The 22,258-nt window shown below is 33.3% G+C and overlaps 1 protein-coding gene across 8 annotated transcripts in view; it reads left to right on the top strand.

Moving 5' to 3' along the window:
* The window catches only part of LOC144312683 (uncharacterized), a 2,041,845-nt gene that overhangs the window by 249,377 nt on the left and 1,770,210 nt on the right, over window positions 1-22,258 (top strand). For all 8 annotated transcript variants that reach the window (XR_013378226.1, XR_013378224.1, XR_013378221.1 and 5 more), the window contains one exon: window positions 19,829-19,959. Coding sequence is in view for 3 of the 8 variants with exons in the window: in XM_077895607.1 (XP_077751733.1) it covers window positions 19,829-19,959 (131 nt within the window). In the remaining 5 variants the exon portion in view is untranslated. The remainder of the gene's footprint in view (window positions 1-19,828; window positions 19,960-22,258) is intronic.

Genomic DNA, 22,258 nt, shown 5'->3' with positions numbered 1-22,258 from the left:
AACAGCCTTGATGTTCGCATTTTATTTTGTGAAATCTTAGGAACAGTATTTCAGAATAATTGACTAAGAGGCTTGACCAAATTCCTCATTGCATTCTTAGCAAACTTAATTAAAAAACATTTCAAATAGTAATATTTTAGCAATTTTCTAGAACTCTTTTTTTTTGGGCACTGTAATACACCGAAATGTTTATATATTTATATTGACTACTTCTATTTTTCTACTTTTCTCTAAAATCAAAAAGTAGAAACTAAAGTTTCAAAAGCAAATAAGATACACATATATTAAAAAAGAAAAGAAAAATCTTTTAAAAATATCAAGTAAAATATCCCCCCAAAACAGCTGAAGATAGAAACAACATTATAACAGAGACTTAATGTGTTTATAACTAGATGTTCATTTGGGAATCTGCTTTCTACTTTGAGTTGATAGAGAAATCATGCTACCTGATAACAACTCTGGTTGTCATATTTTCAATTTTTTTTTCTGTATACAGCTCAATAACCAACATTCAAGCTTTAAAGAAAGGAATTAATGACTAAACTTCCTAGGTTCTGGAATCATTAGCAGGAATATGAATAATAGCTTTTTATCAGTTCTGAAATCCCTGACAGAAAGGAAACTACCAGTGAAAAAGATTATTCAAGGTATAAGTCTACAGGATGGCACTTCTAAATTTAGATTTTTTCTTCTTATTTGAATAATACATTACAACAGGAACCCAGAAAGTCATATAAAATTTGGCCAAAGCCTCATTACTTAATTTTATCTTTTAGCTTGAGATTAATTGGGACCATATAGTGTTCGACATTTTAGAATCCCTGGGAAGCACAATTTCACACTTCCATCTCTAACATACCTTGATTTTGTTTGTTTTGTTTTGTTTTTTTTCCTGAATTGTTCCTTACACCGTTTCAATTCACTGTTTCTAGCGGGTGTTTTTTGTCTGCAGCTACTGTACCTTATGGCAAACAAACTGGAAAAGGAGGCCATCTATTACATATTCCCAGACACTTTTGGCAGTAATCTCTAAAGGAATAAGTTAAAGAAGTAGATATATTCTCTCTTAATAGGCAGCTTAACCATAAAATGTTTAATATTTAGTTAGAAGCAAAGTCTACCTAAAACAACTAAATGTTAGTTGTTCTAATTGTACTATAAAATAGATGTTATAATTTTTAAACACCATGGACTATTATAAGGATTGCATGAGATAATTCGTTAAAAGTATTTAGCACATTATTTGGGAAATAACAAATCCTTGATGAATGTTATATAATAATTATATTATATACATGGGAAATAATTAATTATGAAGAGCCTGTCTCCATGTCCATGTGCTACATTAGAGTAAGTATAAGCACTTTGAGTTTTAGTTACATGTATAAATGTCTTGTCAGGTTGTGGGATATAGAATTCTACTTTTTCATCTAAATTGGCAATATAAAATAATTTTCTTATCTATCAAATATGATCATCATTTTTTGGAGAGTGTAGAACTAGGATGGTATTTACTTTTCTAACAAGATAACCATTGCATTGATAAAGGTACATTTTAAAAATCAAACAAGAAAGAAAAAAATAACTATTCTCTTCTCATTTTTATGAATACAGTAGTCTCTTTAGGTATGTACTATTGTATTTCTTTGAATAATTCCGGGACTAACAAAAGAACATCTGTGACACAAAGCACTACCACTTGAAATTTAAATTTGCATAAATGAGGTAAAACAGCCTATTAACTACCATCAATATCATAGAATTAGCCAATTATGAAAATGATCATCCTCATTTAAAAGAGTCAAATGGAGATATTACAAGGACGTTGTCCAAGGTCCCTGTGACGGACATGTGAAATGTACAGTCTGCTTTTTTGATTCAATTTTGTTGCTAACTGATACATTTTGATGAATAATACAGTAACTACCTGGCACTAGACTTAATTTCTTAAATGCTTCAAAATGATATTTTAAACTTTTTGCAAACATTTATTTGTTTATTATCATATTTTTTCAACACTAAGTTACTTCTTTGGGTACTGCATTTGTCTTATTCACTGCTGTATCTTCACCTCTAGCGGTAATGCCTGTGATGCAGTAGGTGGTCAGTAAGTACCTGTTAATAGACAAATCAATATTAAAATATGAAGCAAGATTAAGCAGCTGCTTCTGTAACGCTGAATCTTACAAAAATTCCCTTAAAAAACATTTATTAAATATGTACAGGGAAATGTGCTAGTTACTGTGGGGGATATAAACTATGCATTGAAATTTATACTTTGCCCCCAGGAATTTATAATACAGTGGTGAACTAACAAACAATAGTAAATTATACATACATTGTGAGAAGTAAAGATAGGTACCGATGGCATAAAAATCAGTAAATAGAATGATCAATAATAGTTTTGGAAGATTAAGTAAATGGGTGTGTCAGTGGTGATAAAAGGAAGTTGTGTGGATAAAAACTGAATGGAGGCAAGATCAGCTTGTTAAGTCTTGACACCCAGACTGGATGTACACACAAAAAAATGTTAAAAGAGACATAGGTAATACCAGATTGGATGAAGGGAAGGAGAGAGAGAGAAAGAGAGAATGAGAATGAGAGCAAAGATAATTACGGTTGTTTTTTTTTTTTTTTTTAAGATTTTATTTATTTAATCATGAGAGAGAGAGAGAGAGAGTGAGGCAGAGACACAGGCAGAGGGAGAGGCAGGCTCCATACAGGGAGCCTGACATGGGACTCAATCGCGGTCTCCAGGATCAGGCTCTGAGCTCAAGGCAGTGCTAAACCGCTGAGCCACCCGGGCTGCCAGATAATTATGGTTTTAAATGAAAAAAAAAATAAAAGGAGTAAGAAAAGGGATGCAGAAGGAGAAGCTGGTTTGGATGCAAATGAAAATGATGCACCACATTAGGGTTATTTTCTAGGATCCTGTTTTAGATAAGTGCATTAGTGACAATTTTGCTGCTATAATATAAAATGGTTAGGGGAGCACTGAAGAATGCTTAGGTAAAAGGCTAGATAATTGAAATTTATTTTAGTGAAGAGTAAGCTTTAATATTAGCACAATGTGGAATGTGATGCTGTTAAAGTTCATTAGAGTGTTGCCAGTTTTCTGATAATTTATTGGTAAATGTGATGATTTGACCTACATTTAATAGTGAGTGATAAATCATAAGTATGTGATAATTTTACTCCCTTATGTTAATATTTGAATATATAATGAACTATATGTTTATTATTTACACGTTACAAAATTGTGGGTTAGCTCCTACTATGCTTCAGGTGCTTACTAAGGGCAGAGCAAAGTCAGTAGTAAAATTAAGTTTATAATTTGAGAGAGAAATAAATGCACATTTAATACAGCATAAATCCAATATTTTAAGTGCTTCACCACCAATATTAACAAATTACCAGGACTGAACAGAGGACAGAGTGTCATTTCTTCTGGTTTGAGGAAGATTCAGAAATCTTCAGAAAGGAAATTTCACTTGAAAGGTGCCTTAAACAAAGACTAGTATTACAACAAACAGGGGGGAGGGGGAGGTCAGCGTTTAGTGCCACCTTCAGCACAGGGTGTGATCCTGGAGACTCGGGATCAAGTCCCACGTCGGGCTCCCTGCGTGGAGCCTGCTTCTCCCCTGCCTGTGTCTCTGCTTCCCTCAGTCTGTCTCTGTGTCTCATGAATAAATAAATAAAATCTTAAAAAAAAAAAAAAAAGGCAGGGAGGATAAAATAGGGGGAGGATAGTATAGAAAGAAGAAAATCATGAATAAATTATAAGAGAAATTAACATACATCACTTGTTTTATGAATGGTTTATATTATGAAGCAGCATATACATTAGAAATAGAGGGACGTCTGGGTGGCTCAGCAGTTTAGCGCCTGCCTTCAGCCCAGGGCGTGATCCTGAAGTCCTAGGATCGAGTCCCACATTAGGCTCCCTGTGTGGAGCCTTCTTCTCCCTCTGCCTGTGTCTCTGTCTCTCTGTCTCTCATGAATAAATAAATAAAATCTTAAATAAAAAAAGAAATAGAAAAGTTGGGGGACGCCTGGGTGAGTCAGTGGTTGAACATCTGCCTTCAGCACAAGGCATGATCCTGGGTGCAGGGTCCAGGGTCCAGGGATCGAGTCCCACATCAGGCTCCCTGTGTGGAGTTTCCTCTCTCTGCCTCTCTCTCCCTCTCTCTGTGTCTCTCATGAATAAATAAATAAAATATTAAAAAAAAAAAAAAGAAATAGAAAAGCTGGAAGGGAAAACAGATTCCAACTAAGTTTTGGATTACATTATACCGTTCTTTAAGTGTAATTTTTTTTTTTTAATTTGTGGAAAATTTGTACCCATATTTTCTATTTCTTTCTAAGTTAGTTTAGGGGACTGATACATTCTTAAAAATCTTTTAACTTCCTTTCACTCATCTAATCTAGATTGCTAAAATATTGGTGTAAATTTACACATTTTTCCCAATTACATTTTTAGAAAGCAGCATTTATAGTTTTATGATGGCAGTATTCCCAAACAAGTTATTCACACCTATGGACTTGTATAGCTCCTCATAAGCTCTTATTAATTCCCCTAGTGGCACATTCATAATTTAACTAGCACATTCAATTAAATCAGTAGGCAAATGCCATTTTTTAAAATAAAAGATCAATATTATATTTTGGAGTCAAATCCAAACTTTACTTTTTTTAAAAGACAGAATAAGAGACATTAAAAAGCTTTGCATTTGAAACCTTGGACCATACTCCAGCTCCTAAGGAATATACATATTCTCGCTTGAAATTAGAAGTGTGAAAGAAGAACATTTTGTGAACACAGGAGGAAACAATTTGGATGGAGACACAAAAATGTCAGGTTTACTATTGTTTCTCATTTCCTCAGCTATAACAGACATTACTAATGGATAAACTCACTAAATATTCCTGATGTTACTTGTGATTGCAATTAGCAAAAGCAATGGAATCTTACTCTTGCACAAAGTTAGTTTCAAGATTCTACCATGATCTTGACCATCACTTTAATCTTGGGCAAATCAATCACTTAGAGATTCTTTGTCTAAAGCAAGAGCCAATTCAAAATTCCACTAGAGGGACGCCTGGGTGGCTCAGCGGTTGAGCGCTTGCCTTCCACCCAGGGCATGATCCAGGGGACTCGGGATCGAGTCCCACATCAAGCTCCCTGCATGAAGCCTGCTTCTCCCTCTGCCTGTCTCTGCCTCTCTTTCTCTCTCTCTGTGTGCCTCTCATGAATAAATAAATAAAATCTTTTAAAAAAAGTTAAAAATAATTTCATGGGAATTTGGTGAGTAGTCTCACTGGGCTACAGTAGGACGCTATGATAAAGCAGTAGTAGCCTCGGACATCCAAAGAAAATTATTCATCATCACCAAAATTGCACAAAACCTAACTAGGGAATATCCTTCAGATTCTTCTATCACCAGTTCTTTAAGTGTTAATGTGTATTTTTTTTTTCATTTGTGTAGAGAAAAAAGATATATACATGGGAAGGAAATGTCACAGACGTCATCCAAAATCAAATTTCTAACCAGACAAGAATGCTAAAAGCAACAAAAACACACAAACAAAAATCTCAATAAGATTGAAGTATATAGATAAAGCTAGAAGACAAAACATTATTCTATCCTAAATTAAAGGTTATATCGAGTACATTCTCTTTATTCTAGCTTTTTTCTGAATAGCTTTGTTCTATTCCCTGTAGTCCCTGCAGTATTATCACAGGTTCTCTATAATCATAGAATTCTGGCAATCTATGATGATTATAATTTTTACCTGGGATTTCAATATATTTTTCTGATGATTTTCTTATCCTAGTAGAATTTCCTAAAATATTTGTTTAAATTGCTTCCTTTTTTTAAGTTTAAAACTAGAAACAGGGAATAGCTACATCACAATATCTGGGTTAATATAACATGTAGGTACCATATTCTATAACATTAACTATTAAATAATGAAGTTCCAGAGGGGAAACGACTCGCTAAAAATAGCTGGGATTTAAAATTATGTTTTTCAGCCTGTTAATGTATCATATGGAGTAAAAATAAGCCATAGGTAGGAAATGGAAACTCTACCAAATACCTCTGTGTTATAGTAAACTTAATTATACAGCACACCATAAAATGACAGTAATATTAGAGAGGAAAAGTAGCAATTTCAGATGTGCAATAACTGCTTTTTACAGGGATAGAAATTACATCAAGCACATATACCTATTCAGTCTAATGCTGTTTTCTAGCAAGAGTCAGTGGGATTCACAGTCAAGGGGAGGGAAAGATTTAACTAAGCAGAAATCTGCTTAGTTCAAAAAAGGCTTGCCTACAAACACCACTGAATGTGTTTTCATTTGCTAATACATAATAAGTGTCTAATATAAAAATTCACATTTAATCTTTAAATGTAGGTGTACACATGTAAATGTAATAGTTTCATCAAAACCATTATTAACGGATGAATTCTTGGCACTTAAAGGGGTTCTGAAATGTTTTTTATTACATCTGATCTATGTGTCTATCACCTAGAATAACTTTATGAGGGTAGCATCCTATTATGAATTTAATCGAATGAATCTTAATGTTTCTAAAGAGGCTTTTATATAATCATGCCAAAAATCTTTCATTTAAAAATAAAACATAGTTATTGACTTCTTATTTTAAATTGGAAAGAGCATTATTGACTTTCTGTCTTCTATTATTATTTTCCTTAATTTAAGGGAAATTAACATAATACCTTCTTGGTATGTTCGTATTAAAGTTTTTGTTATTAGTTTATTAGTGTATCAATCATGACCTTACTTGGTATCTTTGCCTAAAGATTTCTCTAAAGATGTCTTGCCACACAAACCTTATTTAGAATGATAGCTCTGCTACATACTATTCATGTGATCTCAGAGAAATTCTCTAAAATTGAATATATCTCCTCATCTACAAAATTGATGTATTAATCCTCACAAATTTTAGAATTGTTACCCCGAGTAGAAATAATGCATGTAAAGTTGTTGCTACATTGCTGTCCAAATATTAGGCTGATAACATACCAATAACTGCTACTTCTTTTATCATCATATGTATGGTGTGATACATACTTGACAGGAGTTCTAATTTCAGTTTTAAATTTCTCTGTTGACCTTGGGCAAAATCAACATCTTTGGGGCATTGATAATTCAGTTATGTTCATTACATTGTTACAAATTGCCAGATTCAATTAAAATATGCGCCTTGAAACTATTTAAGTCAGATAATTATTATCTGACATAAAAATAAATTTAAAATGACATAGAATTGTGTTTCAAGGGCAGCCCTGGTGGCTCAGTGATTTAGTGCCTGCCTTCAGCCCAGGGTGTGATCCTGGAGACCCAGGATCGAGTCCCGCGTCGGGCTCCCTGCATGGAGCCTGCTTGTGTCTCTGCCTCTCTCTCTCTCTTTCTCTCTCTCTCTGTGTGTCTGACATGAATAAATAAATAAAATCTTTGAAAAAAAAAAAGAATTGTGATTCAAGAAGCAGAAGTATGACTGTGGTTTAAAAATGTCATAGATTACTAAGTAGAAGTGTTATCTGATTGAAAAAATAAAATGTGTGTTTTTAAGACTAAAGGAATTGGAAGGGAAGGGTTGTTTAAAAGGAAAGCAATTATTAGAGTACCCTAATTTTGTGCTCATGGACTTATAAAGAAGAATGGAGGAATAGTTTAAGAGAAATGGACCCACACCCATCTTTGAGAAAACACAGTGACTCTGCTGATAATCCTGATAAGTAGGTATTGGTGAATGGATAAAGTCATATGTTTCCAGTGTAATTGGCAATAGAGTTTCATCAGCTGGGGCAAAAATTATATCCCTACTAGTTTGTTAATGCCTAAAATCATTTTATCAAGTGTCAGAGGTTTTTGTTATACAACTATAGGGTGAAAAACCTGTTTCGGTGTATGTTCCAAGATGACCTGGTAAGCAAGTTCATGTTATTCCTCTGCACATATATATTTATGATCTGTTTATATTATGAATACACTTCCTTCTTCCCTTCTTCCTTTCTCCCTTCATTCCTTTCTTCCATCCTACTCACTTCACCTGCCTATTCACCTAGTTTTTCCCTTTTATCTTCCAAGATATTTACTTGGAGATGGAGTGTTCATTTCCTCTTGCAGGAAATATTTACATTTATATCTTTGTCTAGCATCTAAGAATGTTAGGACTAAGGATTGCATTTCTACGTTTCTTTATTTTTCTGGGGATACTTGGTAAATTATAGAATATAGTCAACAAGTGATATGTTGGACAACTTGTGAAATAGGATCAGCTTTTTTCCATAAATGTGAATATGTGTTACTTAGAGATAAAATTTGAAATATTCACTCATCTATTAGGTCATTGGCCACACATGCTATATAGCATATGTAGTGAAGTTAAAGTAGGAATAATAGGATATTACTCTTGGAAGACTGAAAAATATTACAGGGCACTTTTAGGATGCCTGGGATAATTGGTAGTTGTCTACTTTGAACTTAATGTGTTAAGCTCGTGATATACATTAACTCTAACCTTACAGCAAGTCTGAGATGGCAGATGGTATGATCCATCTTATTGAGAAAAAAAAAAATGAGCATCAAAAAATAAAGGATTAGGGGCACCTGGGTGGCTCAATGGTTGCACATCTGCCTTTGGCTCAGGTCATAATCTCAGGTCCTGGGATCAAGTCCCACATCAGGCTCCCCATAGGGAGCCTACTTCTCCCTCTGCCTATGTCTCTGCCTCTCTCTGTGTGTCTCTCATGAATAAATAAATAAATAAAATCTTTTTTAAAAAATAAAGGATTAAACCCATTTATAGTAATAAACAGTAAAGTGTTAAAATTATATATGTAAGTGATTTTGTAATAATTCCAGGGCCAACAAAATCAACTTTTACTACCTACTTTTAATTTTTCTATCCTTATATAAATATTATTTCTGCTTTTTTACACTTGTAAAAGTTACTACAAGAATAAAGTGAACAACTCTGAAGATATCAATGTTTTAGATATCAATTTCTTTTTAAATTTTTAAAATGGAAATAATAATTTTCACACTTATAGGAAATAAGTAGTCAATAAGAGGTCAAAGATACTCAGATGTGTTGTCATTCAAGACTTAAGTAGTGCTTTTCAGATTGAAGTATCCATCACCAGCTGTGTGAGCTCAGGGGAAAAAAGTAAGTTGTAGGAGTTCATTATTTTTCTCCATTTCTAGCCACTGTCCCTATTCAGGTATAGCAGCACAGATGGTGTTGTGGTAAAGACACATAACACTGTCAGGAGCTGTAACATATGGCACAAATCTGGCATTCCACATTCCCACAAGTTTCAAGGTTAAGACAGAAGCTTGTCACTTTTCTGACATTCAATTAACTTTTTTCCTTTCTCTTTACATTAAAATATAAAATAATCTTTTATGAGATATTTTTCCATAACTAACTCATTCCCATGACTCTACTTTTTTAAAAAAATTCATTAACATTGATCTAATGATATTTGAAATTATTTTAGTGTATCCTGTGTTATGTGATCAGTATATTCTTAGAAGTTATTGAATTAGAAATTGAATTATACTCAAATACGTTAAAGAAGCTTGAAAAGGGGTCAATGTATCATGCTTTTGCTGTCAAAATTATGCCTTCCTTCTCATATACATAGTTTTCATACAAATGGTTTACTTCAAATAAAAATGTGAATATACTTATTTTCATCAGTAAATTACAGATTTGTTATAAGGTATACATACATATGAAAATGTTCTTTCTTGGGAGTATAAATTATGAAATTTCATAGGGACTATAATAATCTAAAACAATTACATGATGAAAAAATTCTACTAAGAATAAAAAGCAGTAAATAGCAGGTAATGAAAAAAAATGTGATATACCATAAAACACACATAGAAGTAAATCTAAAATAATGGGTTCTTCTTTTGGGATTTTTTCCTTTGAAATTAAGTAACTTATTCATGTTTGTTCTCTTGTCTTCATCTAGATGACCCTTCACCACAGAATACAGAACAGTGAGCCATCTTTCAGTGTAAAAACTAATTAGAGAAATTTTAAATATGTATCTGAGTGTAGAGGGTATGTAACTCAACAGGCATGCTGAAAGTTATTGATTAGCATGCTTTCCCATAAAAGGCTGAATAATTTTTCCCTTTTGGATGAACATCGTTGGAATACAGGAATAGAATTGTTTGTTTTGTTTTCAGAAAGGTATCTTTAGATTTCCAAGACATTGAACCACAAAGGAGTTGAAAGCTGTGTTATATTAGGATGACATAAAATATCTTCTTAAATATCTCTATTATTAGACAGACATGATGTTTCCCAAATTCAATTCCTCAAATTCAGTTTCTCAAAGGAAATTGACAAGTCAGCTATATTTTTTTGGACAATATGGGAAAATTTAAATGAGAAGATGATGAATATAACATGTATGATAACAAATCAGACACCAGAGAAATTTTGAATGATGGAGATGATGGGAACAAATCTAATTCATTGAAATTGAAAAAAATTCCCATTACATTTCAAATAAACATATATAAAAGTACAAATGAAAACAATTGAGTCATTTTATAGGAAATAAAACCTAGAATCAGCAGCATCAAGAGTACAGCATGACCACCAAAAAATTGATTGTAGTTCACATTAATAGAACTATTTTATTCAGAAAATGGCTTTAATTGGCATTGCGTAATTTAGATTTTATTACTCCTTCAGCTTTATTTTTCACCATTCATTTAGCTTGCCCTCTGAAATCGAGGCATTACAAATTTTTCTTAGTTTCTCAATGGCAATGTGTTTTCTTACTTCAGTGGTGGAAAATCATTCTTGGGTTGATTTTTCAGATTTCCCCCTAGAGAGTATTTAATAATTATTTTCTGGTAACACTGCCTTGAAATTTTGCCTGCCTTACTTGATTTCCCCCACTAAATTTTTTTAAAGCTTTTATTTATTTATTCATGAGAGATACAGAGAGAGAGGCAGAGACACAGGCAGGGGAGAAGCAGACTCCCCACAGAAGCCCGATGTGGGACTCCATCCTGGATCCCAGGATGATGCCCTAGCCCTCAGATGCTCAACTGCGGAGCCACCAGGCATCCCTCCCCCATTAGACTTTAAGCTATATGGAGATAGAGCCATGTCTATTTTGTGATCACCATTGAAACTTATATGTCTAACAGAGTGTCTGGAACACATGTATCTATTGAGTAATAGTATTCAAATAAGGAAAGAGATTTTTCTTGTGCAGACAACTGCAAAATAAAGTGCTCTGTTTTGGAATATCACATGTAAAGTATCCGGCTAAAAAATGTACCGAGAGGAGAAGCTACCAGTAGACAGAGGGAAAAATATTCTATACAAGACAGAACAATTATCTTTAATCTTCAGTAAGAGAGCCACTAGATAGGCTACAGTATTCTCTTTTTTTTTCTTTTCTCTTCTTCATTTCTTTTTTCTTTTCTTTTTTCTTCTTTTCTCTAAATTTTCCATGGAAGGACAATTATACATGTTGTATGCAGAAGGCATAACTAATCTTGATATATGGAAGTAATAGAGACGTGAGTTCTAATTCAACATAAGAAAACATTACCTGACAATTAGCTCTGTTAGAAAATGGAATGGGCTCCTAAGGCACAAATTGTTTGTGATTGCAATTGCCACTTGTGTGGGAAGAATAGAAGCTCATAAGTTCATGAATTATAAAAGGAGTGAGGCCAAATGGTTTTATAGGGGAGGAAAAATCATTTTCCCTCTACCCTTCTAGGTTCTTGGCTGAGACACCACACCTCTCCCTGTAATAAAAATTAACAAGAAAAAAGCAAACAGAAGTATAATAACATGCGTATATCTTGTATACATGAGAGATACTCGGGAAAACTGAGTAACTTCAGGGAATAGCCCATGCCATCACTTTAAATGTCATCCTCAGAGAGAGACATGAGAAGTTGAGGGGTAGATTGCCAGTTATAGGAGGTTATCAGTAAATCAGGTATATGGTTGTTAAACAAATTTAAGTTCTTGCCTTCTCCATTGATAAGAATTTCTAGAGATTTTAGTCATCCTCTTCATGGTACAGAGAGAGTGACAGCCTTACAAACGGAGATTTCACCTGTAAAAATAAAAGTCTCTTACAAAAGGGTGACTTCTACTTATTTTCAGAGCTTCTCTGTGTCTCCCGTCTTAAATATAATCAGCCAAAAATAATCCTTATGCCAAAGAGGCATATTTTGGGGTGGGAAATTCTGCTCCCTTTCAATTTTGAAGATGTATGTAAGATTACATGGAATACACATCTGAGATTATGTAGAGTAAATAGGCTAAAGAAAAATGAAGCAGAAGATATTGGAATGATAAACAATGTTTGGCTGCTGTCATCTTTTCAGGTGATATTCACCAGCACTTACTGTGGTCCAGACACTGTGAGGAAGCCTTACCATGACAATTTCACTGTTTCTAATATGAGATCTTCATAACTGCCGATCTTGGGAATATTTGATTTCCTGATTATTAAATGTATGTATATATAATATATATTATATATATTATATGTATATATATTATATATATTTGTGTTTTACTTGGATACCTTAAATTAAAATGTATTTATTTAACAAATATATGGTGCTATGGATCAGAGACAGTTCTTTTATAAGTAAGAAATGATTTAACCCACATAAGAGAGAGAGAGAGAGAAGAGTTCTTACTCTTTTATAAGTAAGAAATTTAACCTAATTTGCAAGTAAGAAACCTGAAGCACAAAGGGGTTAATAGTTTCCCCAGTGTCACATGTAGTAACTTGTAACTAAGACTCCAACCCAGGTTCTCTATGCAGTTGGAATTATCCAAAGAAGCACCCTTGGCTAGAAGCTCTAATACATTCATTTATTTATAACATGCTATTCTCTTGTATGAACATTCTAATATAAGTGTTTTAAACTGTTATTTATAAAATGTGCTATTTTAGGGGTACTTTTTATGAGCAGCATATCCATTTTGAAAAGTTATCCAGTCTCATTCTATCTTTTAATTAGTGAACTTAATCAGATTACATTTACTTTCCTAAAAGGTATTTTGAGTGTATTTCTTTAATCGTACCTTGTATTTTCCATTTATATTCTTAATTTCTTGGCCTTCCTCGCCCTTCCTTTTTTTGCCCTTTGTCAAATTGAAGATTTCTCTATTCTCTCATACACAGATTATTTTCTTTTCTCTGCAGGTTTAAAAAATACAGATTATATATTTCAATACTAACTTTAAATTTTTATTTATGTATTTATGTATTTATGTATTTATTTATTTAAGATTTTATTTATTCATTCATGAGAGACACAGAGAGAGGCAGAGACATAAGCAGAGGGAGAAGCAGGCTCCCTGTGGGGAGCCTGATGTGGGACTCCATCCCAGGATCCCGGGATCACAACCTGAGCCAAAGGCAGACACTCAACCACTGAGCCACCCAGGGGTCCCTAACTTCAAAATTTTAAAGTTCATACTTAACCTATTGATATCTTTTCACCTAACAAACTTAACGATCATGCAATATTTCTATCTCTTCTTCAAAAGGACTTCAGTATGTGTTAACCATTTATTAGCTATTTCTAACAACTTATTGAGCTAACAACTTATTGCTTACTTTTTCCCTTAAGCACTAACCCCCCCCCCACACACAAACACAGGCACACACACAAATATCATATAAAGATTATTAGTTATTGAATGCATATACATATTCGAAAAATTTCTGTGTTCACCATTGTACTTTTACCCAATGACTTTCCTCTGTTCTCAATTTTCTTTTAGTTAAAATCTGTGCTTTCATTATTCCTTTACTGAGAATTTATGTGGTGAACTCTGAATCTTCATATGAATGGTTTAGCTAGAAATAATATTTAGATTGACAATTATTTTCTCTTTAAAGGCATTTATTTAATCTATTTCTATTGATAGTATTTTTTTTTTGGTTTGTTTTTTTGTTTGTTCTTCATTTTTTTTTCCTTCCATTTCTTGTTTTAAGATTTTCAGTTTATCACTGATGTTTGTAGTTTCTCTATCATGTTTAGGTGCCCATTTTTATTTATTTATACTGTTCAGTATTTTGGAGTGCCTTCCAAATCAGAACATACATGCCATTCCTTCTGAAAAATTATTGCCATTTACTTTTTTCAAATATCACTTCCAGTCAATTCCCTCTATTTTCTTTTTCTGAAACACTGTTAGATATATGCTGAAGCCCCCATTGTATATTTTGTATTTCTTAAAATTCTTTAAGTATTACTTGTGTTTTAGGATGATATTCTAAGTAAATTCCTCAATTATGGGGATTTTTTTCTTTGTAAAGATTTATTTATTAATTTTAGAGAGAGAGAGAGAGAGAGAGAACATGTAGGGGGAGAGACAAAGGTAGAGAATCTATAAGCAGGTTCCCCACTGAGTGTGGAGCCTCACACAGGGTTCAATCTCATGACCCATGAGATCATGACCTGAGCCTAAAACAAGAGTCAGTAACTTAACTGACTGAGCCACCCAGGTGTCTCCTTAATACCATTTTCAAATTCAATAAGTCTTTCCTCAACTGTGTCAACTGTTTATTGAGGTGTTTGGTTTTGCTTTTTAGTGATACATGCTTCTTTATTAAGATTCCTTATGAGTTCCTTTTCTACCCACTTACTTTTCTTTATTTCTATGCATTTCACTATTTAATAATTAACATAATTGTAATTTGTCTTTTTGAGTATTATAAGCTGTAATTAATGTGCTTTACAGCTTTATTCATAAACATTTCATTTAGCCTCTGATTGGTGATTCTGAAAACTATTTTTCTTGGAATTTCTTCATCTGTTTTGGAACTTTGGTTTAAAGTAGGAATTTCTTTTTTTCTTTCTAAGAGTATTTTTCCCTTTCACAATAATCAGTGTTGTGGTTGCCTCTATCTTGCCCTTGAGTGCTTGTTCAGGTCCTGGGGCTTAGAGTAATAGTTTGGTGCTCTGACTCATAAGCAAGAAACACAAATGAGCATCTAATAAGTAGGGAATTTGGTTCATTTCTTATTTATGAAGATGTACCCTCCTGCTTTCATATTTTCACAAATTCTTATAGGTGGTGGCCCTAGGGAACAGGTTTTATTTTTATTTATTTTTTTCTTTTTAGTCTTCTTTAATAGTAGGAGCCCTGGCATCCAATCTCTGCTTTAGGTATTAGGTCTGGCCCTATAAATTCATTTTATGGGAGCACTTTTAATTCCCATGACTGCAGAAAAATTGACCTCTTGTCACTGCCTGATTTTGAAGTTTAATCCCAAAAGACCAGAGGTTGTAGTCCTACTCGTTACCTTATATTTATGGCCCATGAAACTATCTGTCCAGTTTGTGAGGCCTACTATATCGTTATAGTTTTTTTCCTTTTCTCTTTTATATGTAATAATTATGTGATTGGAGTAGGGGTTATACTATGGCATGATTTTACTGTCTTCTTGACAAAAATTCTTCTAATTCATCACTTGGTCATCTGTGCTTTCTTCTGTTAATGATCATGGAGGCACTGTACTTATTTCAGCATATTGATAAAAGGAGCACAACTGGACTTAAAAACATAGCAACACCAAACTGCTCATAGGAAGTCAAATACATATATACTATATGTAGAAGATTTTATGGAAAAAAGCAGGGAGGAAATAGTCCTTTATACTATACCCAAAGACGTCAGTGAACTGAGCTTAAAAGGGTTATGGTTTCATAATCATTTGTAGGGTATATAAATGGTGATTGAGTTTCAGAAAAACAACATCATCTGGAATAAGAAATTAGTACTGTTGATATGAATACTATTGGTATTATTATTTTGTTTGTATTTAGCTTGTAAATGTTTGACTACCTAAGTACACAAAGGTCCTACACATGTAGACTTTAACCTCACTCTGGAAATGATCTTAATTATTCAATATAATAAATACAATGTAAAAAATAATTCTAGATATTTTTCTTTTAAAGGAAAAATCCTTCAACTTTAAGTAATGTTACATTCTAAGGTCTTATAATAATTACGTGAGGTAGACTCAATATTGATCTTGTTTCCCACATTCAGGTGAGGAAATTGAGGAAAAATATCAAGTGATTCCACAAGGCCAATTAACTAGTAAGCCAGGATATAAATTTGTTTGCAGAATTCTTGCACTTAATGACTAAGAAATGTGCACAGACACATGGAGAAATAGGGAAAAGAAGGATCCATTTGTCAGAGAATGACTTAATTTCATCAAAACTTTGGCATTAACCCAGCTCACACTTTTCTCCAAAGTTCTAGTATACATTGGATTTAAAGATAAACTGAGCCTGCACATGATCAAAACCTGAGAGAGAGGGAAATGTAAATCCTGTAAAAAATAAATTACAAGATACAGTAGATAACCAGTCACTCAGAATACATATCATGGTCACCCTTAAAATTGTCTGCATTGTATACTTCCCCACTTTTCTTCTGAGACCAAGTGCTTTTAGGTACAGAGAAGTTTTCAACATTTTTGAGAAAAACTTAAGCAGTGGGAAAACATTATAAGTATGACTCTGCCTCTGTGTGTTTGAAATGGTTTAAACAAAGGAGACGATGATATTCAGGTTTTCCAAAATTAGGTAGTAGAAAAACTACTGTAGAAAATTTTAGGATAATGACAATATTGTTTGAGTAGAAAATTAAAATTTCATTGAATATAAACCTGATATAATATTATTACCAACTCCTTTTACCCATTAGGTTTTGACTGCTGTAACCAATTTAAAATGTAACTTTTCTTTTCAGAGCTAAAAACAATTCCTATTTTATTTCAAATGAATTATTTGTCACACTTACAGGAGCATTTCACAGGGGAAAAAATGTTTCTTGTTGCCATCCCTGTTCCCTTTTAACTGAAGGAAATGATATATTTTTTAAAAGTTCTGATTAGAACTCTTCAGTGATGATTAATATTTGATGCTATAAGACAAATTAAATGCATAATATTTTAATATGTAAAACCTTGTGTCATATCTTGTGAAAGAGGGAGAAAAACAATTGGTACAGATACATTGCTTCTTGTATATAACAATATTTCAAATCTTTGGTGTTAAGCTTAATTTCGACTTTGTAAAGCATGTCTTTTCTATTATCATTGAGCAAACTCATAAGTCCAGAATTTGACTAGATGGGTTTTACCTCAGATTTTAAATAACTGTTGCTACAAAAAGGTAAGCTGATAACTATTCAAATTCAGATAAAAATTAAAGAAACAATATATAGTTTAGCATTAAAATTTTAGTGAAGGCACTTGCCAAAAGATAAAAAAAAAAACATAGAATGATTAAGATCTTAAGCATATTCAACAGTGTATTATATTCTATCTGTTACTTAAAAATCAGATATAAAAGTGTTAAATTGATAGTGGAAAGTAGATAGAACATGTCCAGCACTCAAAATATTTCATTAGTAGAGGCAACAAATCATTATATAAATGGTATGAATTCTATTCAGAGCCATTACCTGTAAGACTAAGTTGAAAATAGTCCCCCCCCCCCGCCACTGCCACTTCTTTTTTAAAAATATTTTATTTATTTATTCATGAGAAACACACAGAGAGAGGCAGAGACATAGGCAGAGGGAAAAGCAGGCTCCATGCAGGAAGCCTGATGCGGGACTCGACCCCAAGAATCCAGGATCATGCCCTGAGTCAAAGGCAGATGCTCAACCACTGAGCCACATAGCTGTCCCTCACTGCCACTTCTTAAGTCAGTAAGAATGTACTGAATATCATATTGCTTGGACATTTAAACTACATATGTCAGACCACACTTCCTTAATTCAAAGTGAGACAAAGTCTTTATACAGCTAACCTTTGGAAAATGTGGGGGTTGGGGGAAGTGGACACCTTCTACCTTAAATGCACATTGGAAAATTTGCATGTAACTGTGGACACTCCAAAAGCTTAACTACTAAGAGCCCACTGTTGACCAGAAGACTTACTGATAGCATAAACAGTTGATTAACACATATTTTGTATGATATATTGTACACTATATTCTTACAATAAAATAAGCTAGAGTAATAGAATGTTATAAGAAAATCATAAGGGAGAGAAAACACACTTAATAGTACTGTACTGTATTTGCTGAAAAGTATTTGTACGAGTGGGCCTGCACAGTTCAAACCCATGTCTTCAAAGGTCAACTCTTTCTCTCTCTCTCTCTTTTTTTTTTTTTTTTTCTTTTGGTATGGAGGTGAGGTGAGTGTATTAAATATGGGCCCTAGATAAAAAATATTACTGGTAATGGAAGAAATCAATGACTTCAAGGTAAGTATTATACTGATTGTATGTTTAGTTTAGTCATGGCCTATATCATTTGTTTTTAAATTATGATGTTGACTAATATTAAGAAAACCCTAACAAAATGTAATAGAATTGTAAAGGATCAATTATAATCAGCATACTAAATGTAATGTGATGGAAAGTACTTAAAAAGTTGAGAAAAGAACCTTTTCTTTAATATATAATACTTAAAACTTTTATGAACTAGTATGTGCCAACTTTTTAATAAATGATCTATATACATTGGCTCGATTTATTCCATACATAGTAGGTAACATGTATTTTCATTTTTATATGAATTAACAAGGAATGAATCACACATACTTCCTGATACTTCTGTTCATTAGGTTTATTGATAATAAGAATTAAAGAAGTTTTGAGAGGGCATCCATATCAGCCATAAGGCAAACTCCAAAATAGAGACTCTCTTACAATTTTATAAAATCAGTATATTTAAGGGTTAGTGACCCAGCATAGCAAACCCTAAACATGTAGTGGGGTAGAATGACCTCCAATGAGTCATGACCTCCAGAGAACCTAAACTTTCTCTCTCTCTTTTGTTTTTGTCTTTTAAAAAAATATTTATTTATTCAGGAGAGACACAGAGAAAGGCAGAGACACAGGCAGAGGGAGGTGTAGGCTCCTCACAGGGAGCCCAATGTGGGACTTGATCCCTGGACTTGGGATCACGCCCTGAGCCAAAGGCAGACTCTCAAATGGTGAGCCACCCAGGCGTCCATCTCTTTCTTTTTTAAAAGATTTATTTGTTTATTTTAGGGAGAGAAAGAGAGAGAGAGAGAGAGAGAGCACAAGTGGTAGGAACAAAAGGAGGGGGAGAGGATCTCAAGCAGACATGACATGGGCTTGATCTCAGGATGCTGAGATCCCAACCCTGACATCATGACCTGAACTGAAACCAAGAGTCAGACACTTAACCAACTGGGTCACTCAGATGCCCTGAGAATCTTAACCCTCTTATTCAATATTTGTTTTGGTGGCTCTTTCATTTAAGACTTCACATACACTTACACAGAGACACTCTTAATTTTAGGAGAATTAGAAGAAAAGCTCTGTCGCTTTTACTAAATATTTACTAAATATTAAACATTAGTAATATATAAATACTAGATACTATACTATATATGATATGTTATATTTATATATATATATAATTGAAATATAGTTCAATAAAATTGAAAACAATTTCATGGATATTTAATATGTGTCAACATTTTTCTAAATACATTTACTGCATTAATTCAATTTGTCTCATGTGGATAGTATGTAATTTCATTTTTAACAATGAAGGAAGAGAATCATAAACAAAGTGTAATTTTGAGAAGTCAGAGCCTATGCCCCTAATGTATATTGACACACATGAACATAAGTATATAACAATTAGAGTACATCATGAGCACACTCTGTTTTCCTTCTTAAATAATTCATCCCTTCTCCACAGAATTTGGCAATAAACCCTCTGGTACAGGAAGAAGGAAGTGGGTCCTCTACTCTGAGTTTCCAGGTCACCTTCTCTTCATCCTGCAATTCTTTCCTGCTTTGCCTCCTAACCTTCCCACAGCTCCTTCTCAGGTACCTTTTATTTAAATATTATGGTCTTCAGATACCTGTCATTCAATCTTTCTCATTTGGTTATATATATAATTCTAAAAGGATGCTATGTAGTCTATAGTCTTCATGAATCTAAGACTAATGGACATAAATCATCAAATTCTACTTTTTAAAAAAATACATTAATAAGCTTTTATTCCTTTTTCAATTTTTTTGAGATATAATTGAGTTATAACATTGTATAAGTTTAAGGTGCACAACACTATAACACACATGATAATTTGAAACATATATGTGTATATACGTATATATGTATATATATATACTGCAAAATGATCACAGTAGGATTAGTTAACATCTCTATCGTCACACAAGATTGCCAATTTTTTCTTATGGTGAGACCATTTGCTCTCTGAGTAACTTTCAAGTACAGTACTGTTAACCATAGCACATGGTATGCATTAGATCCCCATAATTTATTCATTTTATAGCTGGAAGTCTGTACAATTTGACTGACATCTCCCCTTTTGCAGCACCTCTCAGCCTCTGGCAACCACCATTCTACATTCTGTTTCTATGAGTTCAGATCCTTTAGATTTCACATGTAAGTGCTATCACACAGTATTTGTCTTTTTCTGACTTATTTCACTTAGTATGATGCCCTCAAGGTCTATCCATGTTGTTGCAAATGAGAGGATTTCTTTCTTCCTCATAGCTGAATAATGTTACTATTAATACTAAATTTATATATATATATATATATATATATACACACATATATATATATATGCATATAGTGTCACATTTTCTTTATCCATTTACTCACAAACCACTTAGGTGGTTTCCATGTCTTGGCTATTGTGAATAATGAACTTGGGAGTACAGATATCTTTTTGAGATCCTGATATGAATTCTTTTGAATGTATACCCAGCAGTAGGATTGCTAGGTCATATGGTAGTCCTATTTTTAATTTTTTAAAGAACCTCCCTGTATTTACATAGTGGCTGTACCAAATACATTCCCACCAACAGTGGACATGGGTTCCCTTTTCTTAATATCCTCACCAACATTTACCTTTTGTCTTTTGATGACAGCCTTCTTAACAGGTGTGAGTAATATCTCATTATGGTTTTTCTTTGCATTTCCCTTGTGATTATTAACGTGAGCATTTTTGATGTACCAGTTTTTCATTTGTATGTCTTCTTTGGGAAAATGTCTACTCAGTTCCCTGCCCATTTTAAAATCAGATTGTTTTTTGCTATTGAGTTGTATAGGTTCTCCACATATTTTGAATATTAACTCCTTATCAGATAAATGACTTGCAAATATTTTCCCATTGTTTCATGCATTGCCTTTTTGGTTGTTGTTGCTAATTATTTCTTTTGCTGCACAGAAACTTTTTAATATGCTATAGTACCAATTACTTGTTTTACTACTTGATGTAGTCCAAGTTGCTGTTATTTATGCTTTTGATGTCATATTCAAATAATTATTGCCAAGACTAATGTCAAGGAGATATCTCCATGTTTTCTTCTTGGAGTTGTACAGTTCAAGGTCTTATATTTAAGTACTCATTCCAGTTTGAGTTCATTTTTGTGATTGGTGTAAGATTGCAGTCCAATTTCATTCTTTTGCATGTGAATATCAATTTTCCCAGCACCATTTATCAAATAGATTATCCTTTACTCATTGTATATTCTTAGTTCCCTTGTCAAATGCTAATTGATCATATATGCAAGGGTTAATTTCTAGGTTCTTGATCCTGTTACACTAGTCTGTTACACATAGCATAGCTCAGCAACAGCATACCATACCATACCATACCATACCATACCATACATATGATTTTGATTACTATAGCTTTATAATATGGTTTTAAATTGGGAAATATTATGACTTCAGCTTTTTTTTTTTCTCAGGTTTGCTTTGATTATTCAGGGTCTTTTGCAGTTCCATACAATTTTAGGTGGGGTTTTATTTTGTGTGTGTGTGTGTGTGTGTGTGTGTGTGAAATGTCATTGGAATTTTGATAGAGATTGCATTGAATCTGTACATTGCAGGCAGCCCCGGTGGCTCAGCAGTTTAGCCCCGCCTGCAGCCCAGGGTGTGATCCTGGAGACCTGGAATCGAGTCCCACGTTAGGCTCCCTGCATGAAGCCTGCTTCTCCCTTTGCCTGTGTCTCTGCCTCTCTCTCCTCTCTGTGTATTCTCATGAATAAATAAATAAAATCTTTAGAGGAAAACAAAGAATCTGTACATTGCTTTGGGTAGTATGGACATTTTAACAATAATTAATTTTTGGATACCTGAACAAGAGTT

Source organism: Canis aureus, chromosome 4, assembly GCF_053574225.1.
Source record: "Canis aureus isolate CA01 chromosome 4, VMU_Caureus_v.1.0, whole genome shotgun sequence".
In the NCBI taxonomy this organism is placed as follows: Eukaryota; Metazoa; Chordata; class Mammalia; order Carnivora; family Canidae; genus Canis; species Canis aureus.
The sequence above is the reverse complement of the archived record's forward strand: the minus strand, read 5'-3'. Positions and strand labels throughout refer to the sequence as shown.